The sequence below is a fragment of the Pan paniscus genome, chromosome 16 (assembly GCF_029289425.2).
Source record: "Pan paniscus chromosome 16, NHGRI_mPanPan1-v2.0_pri, whole genome shotgun sequence".
Lineage (NCBI taxonomy): Eukaryota > Metazoa > Chordata > Mammalia > Primates > Hominidae > Pan > Pan paniscus.
Window position 1 is genome coordinate 30694270 of NC_073265.2, and position 15502 is coordinate 30709771.

The following is a 15502-nucleotide window of genomic DNA, read 5'->3' on the forward strand; positions in this document are numbered from 1 at the left end:
TCCTTATAGTGGACATTTGGGAGCAATAAAAATAAGAAGAAAGGAAAAGCCAGAAAAATAGAGAAGAAAGGAACCATGAAGAAACAGGCCAACAAAACTGCCTCCTCAGGCAGTTCAGACAAAGACAGTTCAGCTGAGAGCTCAGCCCCTGAGGAAGGTGAGCTGAGAAGCCTAGACCTGGAAGGTCAACTCCCACTCTTGTCAGCTTGAAGGTGCAAAGGCAGAAGTGGGGAGGAAGGGGGGTACTTGCATTCAGCATGACCTCTTCTTTAGAGCAGTGGTTCTTAACTTTTTCCATGGTCATGGATGCTTTGAGAATCTGAATGAAGCAAGAAAAATGCATGCAATTCCAAAGGTTGGTGAGACCCCTGAAACCTATCCCTGGAACCCACGAGGATTCCTGCATTAGTCTTGAATACCCTGAGTGCCTTTCCCTCCCCTTTTTTTCTTGCTTATGCATAGTCTGACTGAGGAGGGAATCTCAGTAGAAAATGTTCCTTTTCTGGAAGCCAATTCCAGAATTTTTCAACACTAGTTTGAAAAGTGAACTTGGGCCAGGTGCAATGGCTCATATTTGTAATCTCAACACTTTGGGAGGCCAAGGTGGGAGGATCGCTTGAGCCCAGGAGTTCAGGACTAGCCTGGGTAACATAGTGAGATCCCATCTCTACACAAAAATTTAAAAATTAGCTGGGTGTTATGGTATGCACCTGAGGTCCCAACTACTTAGGAGGCTGAGGCGAGAGGCTTGCTTGAGCCCAGGACTTTGAGGTTACTGTGAGCTATGATCACACCACTGCACTCCAGTGACAGAGCAAGACCCTTTCTCAACAACAACAAAAAAAGTAGGAAAAAAAAAAAAAGAAAAATGCAGGGACACTGGAAGAGAAAATAGAAGTGAACTTGTTCCAGGACTAGAATGATAACCTGTAAATTATAAAAATTTTAAAAACATTTTTAAAAATAATGTTTACATAAAAGCTGACTTTATAAAATTGGCCTAACCCGGTTTTGAGCACATGCCTATGAATGTTAGCTCAAATTGAGTCAAGGGCAGTTCCTGTTAAATTGCTGGCTTAGTTCAATACTCATTGTACTTACATACTTTTTCCATGCCAACATTTGTCCTATTAAGATCTACTGTTATGATAAATTCACTAATCAATTTTTAATTGTTCATTAAAATGTGTTTTTTTATTTTTTATTTTTTTAATTTATTATCGAGACAGAGTTTCGCTCTTGTTGCCCAGGCTGGAGTGCAATGGCGCGTTCTTGGCTCACTGCAACCTCTGTCTCCCGGGGTTCAAGAGATTCTCCTGCCTCAAGCAGCTGGGATTACAGATGCTCACCAGCACACTTAGCTAATTTTTTGTATTTTTAGTAGAAATGGGGTTTCACCATGTTGGCCAGGCTTGTCTTGAACTCCTGGCCTCAGGTGATCCACCTGCCTTGTCCTCCCAGAGTGCTGGGATTACAGGTGTGAGCCGCCACACCCGGCCATAAAAAAAATTTTTTTTTTAATGCCGGCTAATAAATGAAAAAGAAATTATAGGGTTAGAAGAATCACCACTTTTCAATCATAGTGATAAAGTTGATTTACTCAAGAATCCTCAATGATTGTTAAAACCACTGGGTGAGAGTTTGTTGGAAAACAAAATTTTATAGTCTTAAACCTTCTCCCTATACATACTATTACACAAAGAGGAAAAGGTGCCTTTACAAAGGGAAAATCTGGGAGACACCACCTTTACCAAGTAATCCAAATTAAAATAATGGGACAAACAGATGTTAGGGCTTCCTGATGTGATACATTGAAAAGGACACAATCACTTATGGAGTATTCTTGCCAAAAATTCATAACCTGAATTGTTTCTTAACAAATCAACCAAACCAAATGAAGTGGACATTTGATAACTGTTGCTATTTCAACTTAAATTAACTAAAAAGTCATGTTTAAAATTTAGTGTTTCAGTTGCACTAGCCACATTTGAGTTTGTGAATACCCATATGTGGTGGCTGCTGTTCAGATAGACAAAATTTTCATCACCACCTCACAGAATTCTACTAGACAATTTTTTGGGGCTTATACTCTTCAAAAATTCAGTGCACCAACAAGTGGATAAAGAAAATGTGTATGTATGCCAGCCGGGCATGGTGGCTCACACCTGTAATCCCAGCACTTTGGGAGGCCAAGGCAGGCGGATCACAAGGTCAGGAGTTTGAGACCATCCTGGCCAACATGGTGAAACCCCGTCTCTACTAAAAATACAAAAATTAGCTCAGCGTGGTGGTGCATACCTGTAATCCCTAATACTCTGGAGGCTGAGGCAGGAGAATCGCTTGAACCAGGGAGTTGGAGGTTGCAGTGAGCCGAGATCACCCCACTGTACTCCAGCCTGGTGACAGAGTGGGACTCTGTCTCCAAAAAAAAAAGAAAGAAAATGTGTATGTATGCCATGGGATATTAGCCACAAAACGGAATGAAATAATGGCCTTTGCAGCAACTTCAGTGGAGCTGGAGGCCATTTTTCTAAGTGAAGTAACTAAGGAACGGAAAACCAAATATAGTATGTTCTCATGTATAAGTGGTGTTTAAGCCATCAGGATGCAAAGGCATAGAATGATATAATGGGGCCAGGTGTAGTGGCTCACGCCTGTAGTCCCAGCACTGTGGGAGGCCAAGGCAGGTGGATCACTTGAGGTCAGGAGTTTGAGACCAGCCTGGCCAACACAGTGAGACCCTGTCTCTGCTAAAAATACAAAAATTAGCCAAGCATGGTGGTGTGCTCCTGTGGTCCCAGCTACTCAGGAGGCTGAGCCCCAAGAATCGCTTAAAGAGGAGGTTGCAGTGAGCCGAGATCAGGCAATAGAGTGAGACTCTGTCTCCAAAAAAAAAAAAGAATGATATAATGGACATTGGGGACTTGGGGAGGGAGTGAGGGTTAAAAGAGTACATATTGGGTACAGTGTACACTGCTTGGGTGATAGATACACCAAAATCTCAGAAATCACCACTAAAGAACTTATCCATGTAATCAGGCCAGGTGCGGCGGCTCACACCTGTAATCCCAGCACTTTGGGAGGCCAAGACGGGGATCACCTGAGGTCAGGAGTTCGAGACCAGCTGGACCAACATATTTTCATCTTTACTAAAAATAGAAAAATTAGCCGGGCGTGGTGGCATGTGCCTGTAGTCCCTGTTACTTGGGAGGCTGAGGCAGGAGAATTGCTTGAACCCGAGAGGTGGAGGTTGCAGTGACTGAGATCAGCCTAGGCAACAAAAGTGAAACTCCATCTCAAAAAAAAAAAAGGCTGGGCGTGGTGGCTCATGCCAGTAATCCCAGCACTTTGGGAGGCTGAGGTCGGCGGATCATGAGGTCAGGAGATTGAGACCATCCTGGCTAACATGGTGAAACCCCATCTCTATTAAAAAAATACAAAAAAATTAGCCAGGCGTGGTGGTGGGCACCTATAATCCCAGCTACTCAGGAGGCTGAGGCAGGAGAATGGCATGAACCCGAGAGGCGGAGCTTGCGCTGAGTCGAGATCGTGCCACTGCACTCCAGCCTGGGCGACAGAGAGAGACTCTGTCTCAAAAAAAAAAAAAAAAAAAAGAGCTGCTGGGGGCCAGGCGCAGTGGCTCACGCCTGTAATTCCAGCACTTTGGGAGGCCAAGGCGAGCGGATCACTTGAGGTCAGGAGTTCAAGACCAACCTGGCCAACATGGTGAAACCCCATCTCTGCTAAAAATATAAAAATTAGCTGAGTGTAGTGGTGAGCGCCTGAGCTACTCGGGAGTCTGAGGCAGGAGAACTGTTTGAACCCGGGAGGTGGAGATGGCAGTGAGCCGAGATCGCGCTGCTGCACTCCAGCCTGGGTGACAAGCAAAAACTCCGTCTCAAACAAAATAAATAGGCTGGACATGGTGGCTCACACCTGTAATCCCAGCACTTTGAGAGGCCAAGGTGGGCGGATCACAAGATTGAGAGATCGAGACCATCCTGGCCAACACGGTGAAACCCCATCTCTACTAAAAATACAAAAATCAGCTGGACTTGGTGGCGTGCACCTGTAGTCCCAGCTACGCAGGAGGCTGAGGCAGGAGAATCGCTTGTGAACCAGGGAGGTGGAAGTTGCAATGAGCTGAGATCACACCACTGCACTCCAGCCTGGGGCAGAGTGAGACTCCGTCTCAATAATAATAATAATAAATAAGATGGGGCCAGGTGTGGTGGCTTACGCCTGTAATCCCAGCACTTTGGGAGGCCAAGTCAGGAGGATTGCTTGAGCCCAAGAGTTCGAGACCAGCCTTGGCAACAAAGCGAGACCCCAATTCTATTTAAAAAGTAAAAATAAATAGGCACAGTGGCTCACGCCTGTAATCCCAGCACTGGGAGGCCGAGGTGGGCAGATCACCTGAGGTCAGGAGTTCGAGACCAGCCTGAACAATATGGTGAAACCCCGTCTCCAATAAAAATACAAAATTAGCTGGGTGTGGTGGCACACACCTGTAATCCCTGCTACTTGGGAGGCTGAGGCAGGAGAATCGCGTGAACCCGGGAGGTGGAGGAGCTGAGATTGTGCCACTGCACTCCAGCCTAGGCAATAAGAGCAAAACTCCATCTCAAAAAAAAAGTAAAAACAAATAAGTAAAATAACAAACTGGTTTCTTACTGTAGCTGAAAGAAGGGTGATGTTGTCAACATTGTGGAGCCGCTTGTGGCCTGTCTTCTGTAGCATAGTGTAATCTTGTGTTTGGGCCTTTGTTGCAGGTGAAGTGTCAGACTCTGACAGCAACAGCTCCTCTTCCAGTTCAGATTCAGACTCTTCCTCAGAAGATGAAGAGTTCCATGATGGCTATGGAGAAGACCTCATGGGAGATGAGGAAGACAGGGCCCGTCTGGAACAGATGACAGAGAAAGAGAGAGAGCAAGAACTGTTCAATCGCATAGAGAAGAGGGAGGTGTTGAAAAGAAGGTAAGGTTGTCCTCGTTGTCATCCCCCCCCGCCCCCACCTTTTCTGTTCATCTCTTTTCTCATACTTCCTCTGTCCTTCACTCCTGACCTACACATGGAGACTGGCATTTGGAATTGACTGTTAACATGATGAGACGCAAGTGATGTATTAAATTTCAATCACATTCATTATTTACTCGGTGCCACTGGCTTTGTTTACTAATGTACATTATTCAGAAGGTTTTATTCATAAGACATTATTTATGTGCACTATTTAATCTTCACAACTGCTCTGTGAAGTTGGTTATACCATATTACAGAGGTAGACGCTTAGGCTTAGAGACATTAGGTAACTAAAGAGTAAGCTGCATGAAGGGAGAGACTTTGTCCTTTTCACCACTCTATTCTTAGTGCCTAGAACAGTACCTGGCACAGAGATATGCACTAAATACTAGTTGAGTGAATGAATGAAGAAACTTGCCCAAGGTGATTTAGCTGGTAAGTGGTAGAACTGGATTTCAAACCTGGGACCATCTGACACCATAAAACACGCTGTGGCCATACCCTCTCCTGCCTCACATTTCCTGTCATTTTACCTATTCTGTAACACCGCACTACAGGCAGCATTCTAAAGGGAATTACATACTTTGGGAGGCCGAGGTGGACGGATCACCAGAGATCAGGAGTTCTAGACCAGCCTGGCCAACTTGGTGAAAACCCATCTCTACTAAAAATACAAAAAAATTAGCCTGGTGTGGTGTTGTGCACCCGTAGTCCCAGCTACTGAGGAGGCCGAGGCAGGAGAATTGCTTCAACCCAGGAGATGGAGGTTGCAGTGAGCTGAGATGGCGCCACTGCACTCTAGCCTTGGTGAGAGCGAGACTCTGTCTCAATAAAAAATAAAAATAAAAATAAATAAATAAAAGGAATTACAGGCCAAGTGTGGTGGCTCACACTGGTAATCCCTGCACTTTGGGAGGCCAAGGCGGGCGGATCACTTGAGGTCAGGAGTTCGAGACTCGCCTGGCCAACATGGTGAAACCCATCTCTACTAAAAATACAAAAAATTAGCCAAGCATGGTGGTACGCGTCTGTAATCCCAGCTATTCGGGATCCTGAGGCAGGAGAATGGCTGGAACCCAGGAGGCGGAGGTTGCAGTGAGCCAAGATTATGCCACTGGACTCCAGCCTGGGCGACAGAGGGAGATTCCATCTCAAAAAATAAAAAATAAAAAATAAAGGGAATTACAGGCCTGGTGCGGCGGCTCACACCTGTAATCCCAGCACTTTGGGAGGCTGAGGTGGGTGGATCAGTTGATTCCAGGAATTCAAGACCAGTCATGGCAACATGGCAAAACGCTCTCTCCTACAAAAAATAGTCAGGCATGGTGGCCCATGCCTGTAGTCCCAGGTACTTGGGAGGCTGAGTCAGCAGGAGTATCATTTGAGCCCGGAATGTAGAGTTTGCAGTGAGCTGAGATTGCACCACTGCACTCCAGCCTGGGTGACAGAGTGAGACCCTGTGTCAAAAAAAAGGGAGGGGAATTACAGAGATTGTTTTTGTCTTGATAAAGATCAGTACATGATTTGATTTCTACTGAGCAAAAAGTATTGAAGTAATCATAAGATTGCGTTGGTTTTAGAACATGAATACAGTAATGATTGAGAGTAATATGGGAACACATCAAATGATATGTAAAAATTAAATGAACAAATGGTGTTTTAAAGCTTTATATTTTACAAATTGGCTTCAAATTGTTCACGCTCCTAGGTTGAAATAATTTTCCAAAATTCATATTTGGAGCCCTGTCTTCACAGGATTCAAGACTTGGAATTTCTCCTCATTATGTACAAGTTAGGTATCTGACTATGCTCTAGCATAGTTTTTGTATTTTTTTAAAAAGTCAAATGTTAAATTACTTTTTAATATTTAGAAGCTGCTTCAATGTTTTGAACTTTTGCCATATTTTAAATGGAAAAGTTTTAAATATGGCAGTAGTTCTTCCTTATCTCCTAACAGAATTTCAAGGTAAAAATAAACTTGGCTTTTGTCTTGGAAATAAAATAGCCCTCAGAACAAGGATCCTACCTATTTAATCTTATGAAAGGAGAATAGAAGCATTTTCTTTGGCAGCACTTAGTTCCTTTTCATCTGGGAGTTCTGTTTGTCCCTTCTGGAGACCATATTAAGTATGCTGAGTTATCCTAGAGAAGAATGTTTGGCTTTCAGTCAGCAGCAAGCAATAGACATTTGATTTTTGTTTTTGTTTTTGTTTTTTGTTTTTTTTTTGAGACAGACTTTCACTCTTGTTGCCCAGGCTGGAGTGCAATGGCACGATCTCGGCTCACCGCAACCTCCACTTCCTGGGTTCAAGTGATTCTCCTGCCTCAGCCTCCCAAGTAGCTGGGATTACAGACGCCCGCCACAACGCCCGGCTAATTTTTGTATTTTTAGTAGAGACAGGGTTTCACCATGTTGGCCAGGCTGGTCTCAAACTCCTGACCTCAGGTGATCCACCTGCCTCAGCCTCCCAAAGTGCTGGAATTACAGGTGTGAGCCACCGCGCTCGGCTTCAACATTTGTTTTGAGTGTGAATCCTTCCAAGTTTACCTATATTGGAACAAATAGGACTTAATAAACTGTGCTGGAGTTACCAGATGGTTTAAAATTTGTATATCTGAACTGTGGAAAGCATAGTAAGATGTTGTCGTGTAAGGCCAATAAGTCCTATGACAAAATCACAAAGTAGCTCAAGGGTAATAGGTGGCTTGTCTCAAACTTAGTTTTTATGTTTTTCACCTTATGTGAATGAGACAGTTGACTGATTCAGTGACTTCTTAAAAAAAAATTTTTTTTTTTTTTAGACAGAGTCTGGCTTTGTTGTCCAGGCAGGAGTGCAGTGGTGTGAACTCGGCTCACTACAATTGCCACCTCCTGGATTCAAGCCAGCCTCCCACCTCAGCCTCCCAAGTAGCTGGGACTACAGGCTGTAGGCTACCATGCCTGGCTAATATTTTTTCTTACTTTTTTTTTTTTTTTTTTGAGATGGAGTCTCACTCTGTTGCCCAGGGTGGAATGCAGTGACACGATCTTGGCTCACTGCAACCTCCGCCTACCAGGTTCAGTGATTCTCCTGCCTCAGCCTCCTGTGTAGCTGGGATTACAGGCATGCGCCACTATGTCAAGCTAATTTTTTTTTTTTTTTTTTTTTTTTGAGATGGAGTTTTGCTCTTGTTGCCCAGGCTGGAGTGCAATGGCACAATCTCGGCTCACTGCAACCTCTGCCTCCCGGGTTCAAGCAATTCTCCTGCCTTGGCCTCCCCTGTAGCTGGGATTACAGGCGCCCACCACCACGTCCAGCTAATTTTTGTATTTTTAGTAGGGACGGGGTTTCACCATGTTGGCCAGGCTGGTCTCCACCTCCTGACCTCAGATGATCCACCCGCCTCTGCCTCCCAAAGTGCTGGGATTACAGGTGTAAGCCACTGTGCCTGGCCAATTTTTGTATTTTAAGTAGAGACAGGGTTTCACTATGTTGGCCAGGCTGGTTTCCAAGTCCTGACCTTAAATGATCCTCCTGCCTTGGCCTTCCAAAGTGCTGGGATCACAGGCGTGAGCCACCACACCCGGCCTGGCTAATTTTTCTTTTTTTTTTTTTTTTTTGAGACTGAGTCTCGCTCTGTCCCCCAGGCTGGAGTGCAGTGGCGCAACCTCGGCTGACTGCAAGCTCCGCTTCCCGGGTTCATGCTATTCTGCCTCAGCCTCCCAAGTAGCTGGGTTTACAGGCGCCCGCCACCACACCCAGCCAATTTTTTGTATTTTTAGTAGAGATGGGGTTTCACCGTGTTAGCCAGGACGGTCTTGATCTCTTGACCTTGTGATCTGCCTGCCTTGGCCTCCCAAAGTGCTGGGATTACAGGTGTGAGCCACCGCGCCCGCCAGCCTGGCTAATTTTTCATATTGGCCAGGCTGGTCTGGAATTCCTGACCTCAGGTGATCCACCCACCTCGGCTTTCCAAAGTGCTGGGATTACAGGCGTGAGCCACCTCTCCTGGCCCTGTAATTTTTTTTTCTTTTTTTTTTTTTTAGAGAGGGGGTTTGCCATGTTGCCCAGGCTGGTCTTGAACTCCTGGCCTCAAGCAATTTGTCCACCTCGGCTTCCCAAAATGCTGGGGTTACAGGTGTGAACCACCACCCCCAGCTTCAGTGACTTTTTTTAGTGACTATAAGAATGGTTTAGTGTGCTGATTATTAAGACAGAGGTCCAGAGCCATCATAGAAAATTGATATTTTTGTAGTTCGTTTGTTTAGCTTCAGGGCAGTGCAATATGGAAACTCTGGAATTTCCTGAATCTTTTTTACTTTAAAAGCTCTTCATATGGATCGCATTTAATCTTTGTAGTCTTTTTTATGTAAGCACCATTAGCATCCTGTTCTCTAGCCAGCAGCACCAGTAGTGAGATGTCATTTTCAGTTGTTAGATTATTCATGGGGGCAGGAAGCATAGAAGGTAGCCTGGTTGTAGAAAGGGCACTGACATTGCAGTCAGAAGGTCTAGGGTCAAGTCAGACTCGCTGGAGGGGTGATCGGAGTTAAATCACTTTCTCTTCCTGCCTCGGCTTCCTCCTGGGGGTTGTTGTAAACCTCAAGAGAGATTATATACATAAGAACATTATGTAAATGTAAACTATCACTAACTCTAAAAAATAACTTTGTTTAAAATAACCCACTTAAAGTGTATAATTCAATGGTTTTTATATGTCCACAGAGTTGTGCAATCATCACCACAATTAATTCTAGAGCATTTTGTCACTCCTCTATTTCCCCATAAGCCTCCCAGCCCTAGGCAACCACTAATCTCCTTTCTGTCTCTCTAGATTTGCCTATTCTGGATATGTTTATTATTATTGTTGTTGTTATCAAGACAGGGTCTCGTCCGTCACCCAGGCTGGAGTGCTGTGGCATGATTATAGCTCACTGAAGCCTCGACCTCCTGTGTTCAAGCAATCCTCCCACCTCAGCCTCCCAAGTAGCTGGGACTATAGGCGTGTGCCACCACCTGGCCAATTTTTTAAACTTTTATTAAAGAAGAGGTCTCGCTATGTTGTCCAGGCTATTCTTGAACTCCTAGCCTCAAGCAATCCTCCTGCCTTGGCCTCCCAAAATGTTTAGATTACAGGCATTAGCCACCATGCCCGACCTGGATATTTTATATAAATGAAATCATAATATGTAGTCTTTTGTGACTGACTTCTTTCACTTAGTATGTTTTTGAGGTTTATCCATTTAGCTTGTATTAGTACTTCACTCCTTTTTATGTCTGAGTAATATTCCATTTTATGTATATACCACATTTTGTTTATCTGTCCATCTGTTGATTTATATTTGTGGTGTTTCCTCCTTTTTGCTATTGTGACTGGTGCTGCTGTGAACGTTTATATACAACAATTTGAGTACCTATTTTCAGTTCTTTTGAGTGTATACTGGAAAGTAGAGTTGCTGGCTGGTACGGTAACTCTTTCTAACTTTTTGAGAAACTGCAGCTGCATCATTTTAGATTTCCCATCGGCAATAAGTGTACTAGTTTCTCCACATCTTCACTAACACTTTAACACTTGTCTTTTCCTTTTTTTGTTTTTGTTGAGACAGGGTCTCACTCTGTCGCCCAGGCTAGCTAGAGTTCAGTGGTATGATCATGGCTGGCTGCAGCCTCAATCTCCTGGGCTCAAGCAGTTCTCCCACCTCAGCCTGCCAAGTAGCTGGGACTACAAGCATGTACCACCATGTCCAGCCAATTTTTAAAATTTTTGTAGAGACAGGGTCTCACCATGTTGTCCAGGCTAGTCTCCAACTCCTGGACTCAAGTGATCCTCCTGCCTTGGCCTCCCAAAGTACTGGAATTACAGGTGTGAGCCACCGTGCCTGGCCTCCCTTTTTGTGATAAGAGCTATCCTGGTGGGTGTGAAATGGTCTCTCATTGTGTGTTTTTTGTTGTTGTTTGTTTTCAAGACGGAGTCTCACTCTGTCGCCAGGCTGGAGTGCAGTGGCGTGATCTTGACTCACTGCAACCTCCGACTCCTGGGTTCAAGCGATTCTTCTGCCTCAGCCTCCCGAGTAGCTGGGATTACAGGCACGTGCCACCATGCCCAGCTAATTTTTGTATTTTTAGTGGAGATGGGGTTTCACCATTTTGGCCAGGATGGTCTCAATCTCCTGACCTCGTGATCCGTCCACCTTGGTTTCCCAAAGTGCTGGGATTACAGGTGTGAGCCACTGCACCAGGCCTGTTTGTTTGTTTGTTTGTTTTTTGAGATGGAATCTCACTCTGTCTCACTCTGTCGCCCAGGCTAGAGTGGCGCAGATGAGTACAGCAATACCCTATATATGTTCTCTTTCTCTCTCTCTTTTTTTTTTTTTTTGAAACGGATTCTTGCTCTGTCGCTAGGCTGGAGTGCAGTGGCGCGATCTTGGCTCATTGCAACCTCCCTCCCGGATTAAAGCGATTCTCCTGCCTCAGACTCCCAAGTAGCTGGGACTACAGGTGTGCGCCACCATGCCCAGCTAATTTTTGTATTTTTAGTAGAGACGGGGTTTCACCATGTTGGCCAGGATGGTCTCGATCTCTTGATCTCCTGATCCCCCTGCCTCGGCCTCCCAAAATGCTGGGATTACAGGTGTGAGCCCCTGTGCCTGGCCCATAGTCTCTCATTTTAAACATATTCCAACTTAATGCTATCAAATATTTTATATTTTGTTGTAATTAACATATTAAATATTTTTAATGTACTTAAAAGGTACACCAGAGTTTCTTGCAGGAAAGCCAAAATATCTATTAGCTCCTTTCCCTTAGTTCCTTTCTCCTATCTAATAGAAATCAGTTTTTATATACATTTCATTGCTACTTAAAAACCAAATATCTTTTAACCAGATTTGAAATCAAGAAAAAACTAAAAACAGCCAAAAAGAAAGAAAAGAAAGAAAAGAAGAAAAAGCAAGAAGAGGAGCAAGAAAAGAAAAAACTGACACAGATTCAAGAATCTCAGGTAGGAGATTCAGTGTTCCTCATTGTCCAAAGAATAAACCTGTTTTGAGTGTGTGTGTGTGTGTGTGTGTGTAAAAGGTGGATTTATATTAATCAGCCTAAGTTTATTAGTATAAGACTTGTGACATGGTTTCATTAATCTCTGGACATATCACCATTAGCTGTGCTGTTAACTCCTTAGCACTTTTTCCTTTGCTTTCCTTTTTCCTTTTCTTTTTTTCTTTCTTCTTTCTTTTTCCCTTTTCTTTCCCTCCCTTCCTCCTTCCCCCTTCCCTTCCTCCTTCCCTTCCTCTTTCCTTTCCCTGGTCTCATTATGTTTCCCGGGCTAGAATACAGTGGCTATTCACTGGCACAGTCATAACACACTGATGCCTCAAACTCCTAGTCTCAAGCAGTCCTCCTGAGTTGCTGAGACTACAGGCATATGCCACCGTGCCCGGCTTTCACTGAAGTCTGCATTTAAAAAGCAGCCCTCAACTGCAGTGACTCACATGTGTAATCCCAGCACTTTGAGAGGCCGAGGCGGACAGATCACTCAAGGCCAGGAGTTTGAGACCAGCCTGGCCAACGTGGCGAAATCCCGTCTCTACTAAAAATACAAAAATTAGCCTGGCGTGGTGGCTTATGCCTTTAATCCCAGCTACTCGGGGGGCTGAGGCACAAGAATTGCTTGAACCTCAGAAGCGGAGGTTGCAGTGAGCTGAGATCATGCCATGGCCCTCCAGCCTGGGCAGAAGAGCGAGGCTCTGTTTTAAAAAAAAAAAAGCAGCCCACTAGTGAGTGAGCATCCCTTAAGGAAAAGTTGGTAAACAACCTGTCCTAGGTAGCTAGATGCTTATGATGTTTACTTAGATGTATATCATCCTTTACTTGGTATAAATATAGCTGGGAAAATAATCTCTGTATTTATCATAAATGAGACTCCATCTCAGAAAAACAACAAAAAAAGATAATGTGGGGCTGAGTGTAGTGGCTTATGCCTGTAATCCCAACATTAGCTGTGTTGTAGTGTGTTCTTCCAGAAAGAGTTTATTCGGATAATTCTTGAACTTGCTATTAGGCGTTTTAGACAGGGCTTACTTTACTGCGCTATCCTCTTTGTCCACAAGAGGATGCTCTCTCCCCTTACATAAAAGCTCTAAGTTTTTGCAGCCCATATAGATTGATGTTGGAGGACTAAATGCATTAAGTAGGTTTAGAGAATCGTATCAGCTGTTGGTAAAAAGGGTCATCCTATATATCCTTCCCTTCCTAGGTAACATCCCACAACAAGGAACGGCGTTCCAAGCGGGATGAGAAACTAGACAAGAAATCTCAAGCCATGGAGGAGCTAAAAGCAGAGCGAGAAAAACGAAAGAACAGAACAGGTAAGCGAGGGAAATATAATGGCTACTTGTGTCTTTATATGATTTGACTTCCTGGTGTCCATTTTCATTTTGCCCTCTTGTTATATCTTTCTCATATAAAATTCCAGCACATACCCAGAATAGTATAAACATCCACGAACCCATCATCCAGCCACAGCAGTCAGCTCTTGGCCAGTCTTGTTAAATCTATAATCCTTTCATCAGATTATTTTAAAGCAAATACCAGCATTATTATATTTTAACCATAAATATTTCAATATGTTCCTCTAAAAGATAAGTACTTTTGTTTTAAACCTAACTATAATACCATTATTACACCTAGAAATAACAATGAACTCTTTGTCAAATATCTAGTCAGTGTTCAAATTTTTCTATTTGTTTTGTAATTTAAAAAACAAGATTTTAAAAACATTTCTATTGTTTTGTAATTTAAAAAAGATTTAAAAAACATTTCTATTTGTTTTGTAATTTAAAAAACAAGATTTTAAAAACATTTCTATTTGTTTTGTAATTTAAAAAACAAGACCACTTGAATCAGGATCTTAAAGTCCATACATTGTGATCTGTTAATATGTCCCTTAAGGCATTTAATCTGTATGTTTTCTTCCCCATCTCTTTGCCCTGCCTTGCAGCGTTATTTGCTGAAGGAACTGGGTCATTTGTCTTCTGGTTTCTCACATTGCTGACTGCATCTCGTTTTTGTTGTTGAATGTGTTTCTGGTCCCTTGGGTTTCCTGTAAATGGTTAGTTAGAGCTACAGAATTGGTCAGATTTGGGTTTGTTCTGTTGTTGTCATTGTTGCTTGTTCTTGGGGAAGGCTGATTTTTAGGTAGTGGTATGTATTTCCATCAGGAGACACATGATATCTGACTGTCTCTCAGTTTGTGATGTTAACAATCCTGTCAGTTAGCTCTTACCACAATAATGTGAAGTAACAAACTAACCCCTGTTCTGCTCATGCATCTGAAGTTCAACTGCAATTCACCCGCCTGATGGCATGAGTTCAGCTAGAATTATCTCCAAGCTATAGGTGGTAGCCAGGTCTGTTCTACCTCTCTCTTCCTCCCTGGGCCAGTAAACCCCGAGCACTTTTATATGGTGATGACAGAAGTATAAAAGGGGCAAGCAAAGACACACGCCTCTTAGGGCCTAGACTTGGAATTGGCATAGTGTCACTATGGGGCCGGGAAGAATGACTAAGGCATATAGCAAAGGACATGGGTATAGAGATGGGTGAAGAATTAGAAAGGATACTGTGGGGGCCGGTCGTGGTGCCTCACAATTGTAATCCTAGCACTTTGGGAGGCCAAGGTGGGCGGATCACCTGAGGTCAGGAGCTTGAGACCAGCCTGGCAAACATGGTGAAACCCCATCTCTACAAAAAATACAAAAATTAGCTGGCCATGGTGGTGCATGCCTGTAATCCCAGCTCCTCAGGAGGCTGAGGCAGGAGAATCCCTTGAACCCGGGAGGCGGAGGTTGCAGTGAGCTGAGATTCCGCCACTGCGCTCCAGCCTGGACAACAGAGTGAGACTCAATCTTAAAAAAAAAACAACAAAAGATAATGTGGGGCTGAGTGTAGTGGCTCACGCTTGTAATCCCAGCACTTCGGGAGGCTGAGGCTGGAGGATTGCTTGAGGCCAGGAGTTCAAGACCGGCCTGGCCAACATGGTGTAAGCCCATCTCTACTAAAAATAAAAAAATTAGCCAGGCCAGGCACGGTGGCTCACACCTGTAATCCCAGCACTTTGTGAGGTCAGAGCAGGCAGATCACGTGAGGTCTGGAGTTGGAGACCAGCCTGGCCAACAGAGTGAAATCCCGTCTCTACTAAAAATACAAAAATTAGCCAGGCATGGTAGCACATGCCTGTAATCCCAGCTACTTGTGGGGCTGAGGCACTGAAAATCACTTGAACTCGGGAAATGGAGGTTGCAGTGAGCCAAGATCCTACCATTGCACTCCAGCCTGGGCAACAAGAGTGAGACTCTGTCTCAAAAAAAAGAAAAAGAAATAATAACGTGTTCTGTCCTAGTAGCCACTGATGGTCATTACCTAGATAATTTAATTCATTAGGAGTTGCAAAATGGTGATATTTCGAATCTGTCATTCTTTCCTCATTCATTATCTGGCCTGCT

The 15502-nt window shown here is 43.9% G+C and overlaps 1 protein-coding gene across 1 annotated transcript in view; it reads left to right on the forward strand.

The window, feature by feature from the left end:
* Positions 1-15502, forward strand: part of RTF1 (RTF1 homolog, Paf1/RNA polymerase II complex component) — a 67645-nt gene that overhangs the window by 37771 nt on the left and 14372 nt on the right. The window contains exons 3-6 of the mRNA XM_003826612.5: positions 10-157; positions 4773-4977; positions 11886-12000; positions 13255-13366. Of these exons, the coding sequence (XP_003826660.2) occupies positions 10-157; positions 4773-4977; positions 11886-12000; positions 13255-13366 (580 nt within the window). The remainder of the gene's footprint in view (positions 1-9; positions 158-4772; positions 4978-11885; positions 12001-13254; positions 13367-15502) is intronic.